This window comes from Vicia villosa, linkage group LG2 (genome assembly GCF_029867415.1).
Source record: "Vicia villosa cultivar HV-30 ecotype Madison, WI linkage group LG2, Vvil1.0, whole genome shotgun sequence".
Classification (NCBI taxonomy): domain Eukaryota; kingdom Viridiplantae; phylum Streptophyta; class Magnoliopsida; order Fabales; family Fabaceae; genus Vicia; species Vicia villosa.
The window spans coordinates 93,439,992-93,444,865 of record NC_081181.1 but is presented as its reverse complement, the minus strand read 5'-3'; the positions used below and the strand labels follow the sequence as shown (position 1 = coordinate 93,444,865).

The 4,874-nt window shown below is 34.0% G+C and overlaps 1 protein-coding gene across 1 annotated transcript; it reads right to left on the bottom strand.

The window, feature by feature from the left end:
• Window positions 1-250: 250 nt before the first annotated feature.
• On the bottom strand, window positions 251-2,097 carry LOC131649595 (uncharacterized). The gene is made up of 2 exons (XM_058919348.1): window positions 951-2,097; window positions 251-831 (listed from the first exon to the last, which is right to left on the bottom strand). Exons 1-2 carry the CDS (start codon window positions 2,095-2,097, stop codon window positions 251-253), a joined length of 1,728 nt encoding a protein of 575 aa, XP_058775331.1.
• Window positions 2,098-4,874: the final 2,777 nt, after the last annotated feature.

The following is a 4,874-nucleotide window of genomic DNA, read 5'->3' as shown; positions in this document are numbered from 1 at the left end:
GGATATCCTTGTGCTTTTTAACATATGGCTCAACCTCATCAGCATTGTGTAGTACATACAAATGTGCTTGCTCCAATTCGATGTCTGACATGGTCACTAGTTTACTTGCACCAATCCCTTCCCCTGTTGTTTTTCTAGAGTGTCGTGACATTGGAAGCCCTATGGACTCAACATTAGAGAGGTATTCATTACAAAACTCAATAGCTTCCTCAACTAAATATCGTTCAACAATACAACCCTCTGGCCGACTTCAATTCTTCACATACCCTTTTATTATCTTCATGTAACGCTCAATCGGATACATCCATCTCATATAAGATGGTCCACAATATTGTGTTTCCATGATAAGATGAACGGTTAGATGAACCATTATGTCAAAAAATGAGGGTGGAAAATACATCTCAAGTTCACATAATGTGACAACAATTTCCTTTTGTAATATCGGCAACTTCTCAGGGTCAATAACTTTGCTACAAATAGCCTTGAAGAAAAAACAAAGTTTAGTTATGGTCCATCTCACATTTTCAGGTAAAATGGAACGTATAGCTACTGGAAGAAAGCTCTCCATTAAAACATGGCAATCATGAGACTTCAAACCCTTCAATTTTAGATCTTTCATAGATACCAAACTCTTAATGTTTGATGAGTAGCCCTCTGGAACTTTAACTTCGTGAAGAACCTTACACAAGATCTTTTTCTCTTTTCTTGACAAAGTATGAGCTGCAGGAGGTAGGAATGTACGCTTACCCTCCCTCTTAACCGGCTTCAATTCATTTCTTAATTCCATACTTTGCAGGTCTAACCTTGCCTTCAGGCCATCCTTAGACTTTCCTGGCATATTGAGTAATGTACCAATGACACTTTCAAAAACATTTTTTTCAATATGCATCACATTAAGGAAATGTCTAACATACAATGACTTCCAATACGGCAATTCAAAGAAAATTGACTTTTTTTCCATCCTCCCGTGACAAGTTCACTTGAAAAAGGCTTTCCAAAATTAGTGCTTAAAAGCTTTACCTTTTGGTATAATTGGTCGCCCGTCAAAGGTAAAGGAGCTCTTTCTTCTTCTGATTCACCATTAAATTCTTTTCTCCATTTTCGAAAATGATGATTGGTATTTAAGAATCTACGGTGTCCAAGAAATACATTTTTCATACAATGATCCAACCGTATTGAATGTGTATTATCTTCACATACGGGGCATGCAAGTTGTCCTTTGACACTATAGCCTGATAGATTCCCATATGCAGGAAAATCATTGATTGTTCCAAATAACATAGCCCTCAATTTGAAGGATTCCTTTTTATACTCATCATACACCTCTACACCTGTCTCCCACAAATGCTTCAAATCTTCAATTAATGGAGCCAAGTATATGTCTATATCATTTCCTGGTTGCTTGGGCCCAGAAATTAACATAGTCAACATCGTGTACTTGCGCTTCATGCATAGCCATGGAGGTAGGTTATAGATTAACAAAATCACTTGCCAAGTAGTAAGTTTACTACTCTGAATACCATGAGGGTTTATTCCGTGAGTAGACAATGCGAGACGTAGGTTTCTTTCTTCCTGCCCAAAACTTGGGTAATCATGATCAATTTTTACCCATTGAGGAGAATCTGCAGGATGTCGGAGCATTCCATCTACAACCCTTTCATTTGCGTGCCATGTTAAGTTCTTTGCATCTTCCGCATTACGATACATGCGCCTAAATCTTGGTATTATCGGAAAATACCATAGCATTTTGGATGGAGCTGTTTCTTTCTTATATCGCGGGGCACTACATTTAGGACACATATTTAATGATGCATATTCATTGCGAAATAAAATGAAATCATTTGGACAAGCATGTATCTTCTCATAACTCATGCCAATAGAACATAACAATCGCTTAGCCTCATAGGTTCGACTAGGGAGCACATTATTCTTAGGCAAAATCTCACTTAACAGAGTCAACAAGTCTGTAAAACTCTTATCAGACCATCCATGGCGTGCTTTTAAGTTATACAATTTTAAGACCGTAGATAATCTAGTAAATTTAGTACATCCTTCGTACAATGGAGTCTCTGCATCACTCACTAGCCTCTCAAACATTTCAGGACAATCATGAAGATCTTCTTCAATTACATTCACAAATTCTTCAACTCGATCAAACTCATAATTTGTATCTTTTTCAAAATCATTTGATGTATCTCTCCCACTGCTCCTCTTTGTTGACTTGGTTTTTTTCCCCGTGCATTATCCAACACGTATAACTTTTATCAATTCCATTACATATTAAGTGATCTTCCAAAACATTTGCACTAACATCCGTATAACAACATTCTAAGCAAGGGCATATGATTTTACTAGTGTCTTCGGCATGAGCAATAGCAAATCTAACAAACTCTCGAACCCCATCTTCGTATTCTTTTGACGCTCGATTGGCAAACATCCATTTCCGATCCATATTTCCTAACAAGTAACATATATAACTAGTTAACAACTGCTTCTAAGAACCAAATTGGGTTCTATCGACGAATCATATACCCAATTTCAAGGTCTTAGTCTTATATATATATACGATTCAAACCAAGTTCTTAGTCTTAAGCAAGCATTAATCCATTACAAATAAACAAATTCTTCAAAGAAAATTGCATCTAAATCATACCAAAAAACTATCTAGCGCTAAACTATAGGATTGAAGACACTTTTGTAAGGAACATTGCCAATATGCATTAGTGAAATTTATGAGAGAATACAAATAGAAGTTAGTCAATTTAGAATGAAAATTTGCATGCTGTTTGAAACAAGAACAAGGAATATGAAGTTTGACAGCAAGACTAAAAAAGAAGTAGATTAGCAGAATGAAACTAGAATGAAAATAGAATGAAAATATACACATAGGATTGATAAAATTCATTTTCTCTTAAAATATAACTTTTCAAATATAAAATAATTTCATTGTTATTATTACACAGTAAAGGTAATGAAAAGCTTGGTCTTGGCAGTTTCAAAACAGTCCTAACAATAAAAAACCAACTTAGTTCCATCAATCCAAAGTTAGATTGTCACAAAATTATGCTACTTATAAAATTGTATAAGTCAATTCAAACATATTAATTTAATTATTACATCAACAATAAAATAAAACTCTTTAACTCCACAAAACACCAATTATAAATATAACCAAACAAAGCTAGAATGAGAAAACTGCAATCATATAAATACTAGTCCAACAGCAGGGCAGCAAAATTGCCAAGATCATGCTTTCTATACCAAAACCCTGCTCAGTTCTTCATCTAGAAAACCATGATTTCAGCCAAATCTCCATAAGATTGGCATTAAACAAGAGGGTGAATCATGTAGTCTTGCTGTTTGCTGTGACAGGTTTTGCAGGACAGGTAACATTAAGCTGTTGAATAACGCAGCACCACAGTTTTCAACCGCAACGAAATAAAAAGTGGTTTCAAAGTTGAATAACATCATATGTGTATATTTGGATAACTTTGGATAACTTTCAAAGTTGAATAACATTATATGAGTATATTTCAAAACAGTGCTAACAATAAAAAACCAACTTATTTCCATCAATCCAAACTTTGTTCAATCCGTTTCAAACTAACTTCCTACTGCTACTATGTATATTTGGATAACTTTGGATAACTTTCAAAGTTGAATAACATTATATGAGTATATTTCAAAACAGTCCTAACAATAAAAAACCAACTTATTTCCATCAATCCAAACTTTGTTCAATCCATTTCAAACTAACTTCCTACTGCTACTATACTACTATATAGCTTTTCCCATTTATTTACCTTTATTCTTCGTCCACTTTTGATTGGTATTGCTTTTATTAATCTAAAGATTCATGCTTATGGCTTACCAACTGTCCAAGTAGCCTAATAGCCAGCAATGTAAGTCTATTATTAAATCCCTAACACATATATTTAGTGGAATTGAAAATCATCTACTTACAAATATAACTGACAAAAATAAACTAAATAAAAGGCAACCAGCCATGAATATGTTTCATTACCTTGCTTTCCAACAAATTTACAAATCTTCTTCCTTTCACCAATCTGCAAAAAGAATATAGTAATGTTCAAAGAAATTGAAAGGTATCATGGTCAAAACAAAATAAAATAAAAAAGTTTAGTTATAGATGTTGTCGCTTATGTTGGCCTATAATATTTTAGCTCAGTTAATTAGCTTGAACACAATCACACAAATATACTGTAACATGTAATGCATTAGAGAAAGATCAACTTTTTTCAAATTTTACAAATGCCATGTCAACATTGAAAGAATGGCAACAATTATAAGCTGGTCTCCATCTTTTCTATGGCCTTAAACCAGCATCTTTTGGTGAAACACAAATATTGTTTGTAGGACCACTACTTTTTTAAAAAGCTATGCCAAATGCACAACCAAAAACATATTTTATGACCACTAAAAAATGCTGCAATAAGCATAGTCTAGCAGTCTACACCAAGTTTCTACAGCCTAACAAGTTTTATCTTTCTCGTGGAGTTCACGGTATTGAAAATATTACTGAGTTACAACTTCAAATAGTGCACTGCTAAGACAACTGAGTTACAACTTCAAATAGTGCACTGCTAAGACAAGCCAAAAATTTCAGTTCAAGAGAATCATAAGCACAGATTGGTTTACCCTCGCCCTTTCAATAAGTTAAAAAAAACTACAATTTAATAGATACTGTGATTGTCCTTGGCATCTATTATGAAAAGTGTGACTATAAGGAAACATGCCAATCAATTATATGTTCATATCAACAACTTTAAAACAGAATAAATCATGATCATAGCCAAAGCATGCCAAATTCCAGCCAAACAAATTCTGAAACTAAGGGCCAACTTCAAATACCT

Coding starts and splice junctions, on each gene's coding strand:
- LOC131649595 (XM_058919348.1), bottom strand. CDS start 2,097: ATGTTTGAGAGGCTAGTGAGTGATGCAGAGACTCCATTGTACGAAGGA. Junction 832..950: donor CACGGGAGGATGGAAAAAAA/GTCAATTTTCTT, acceptor TCAATATGCCAG/GAAAGTCTAAGGATGGCCTG.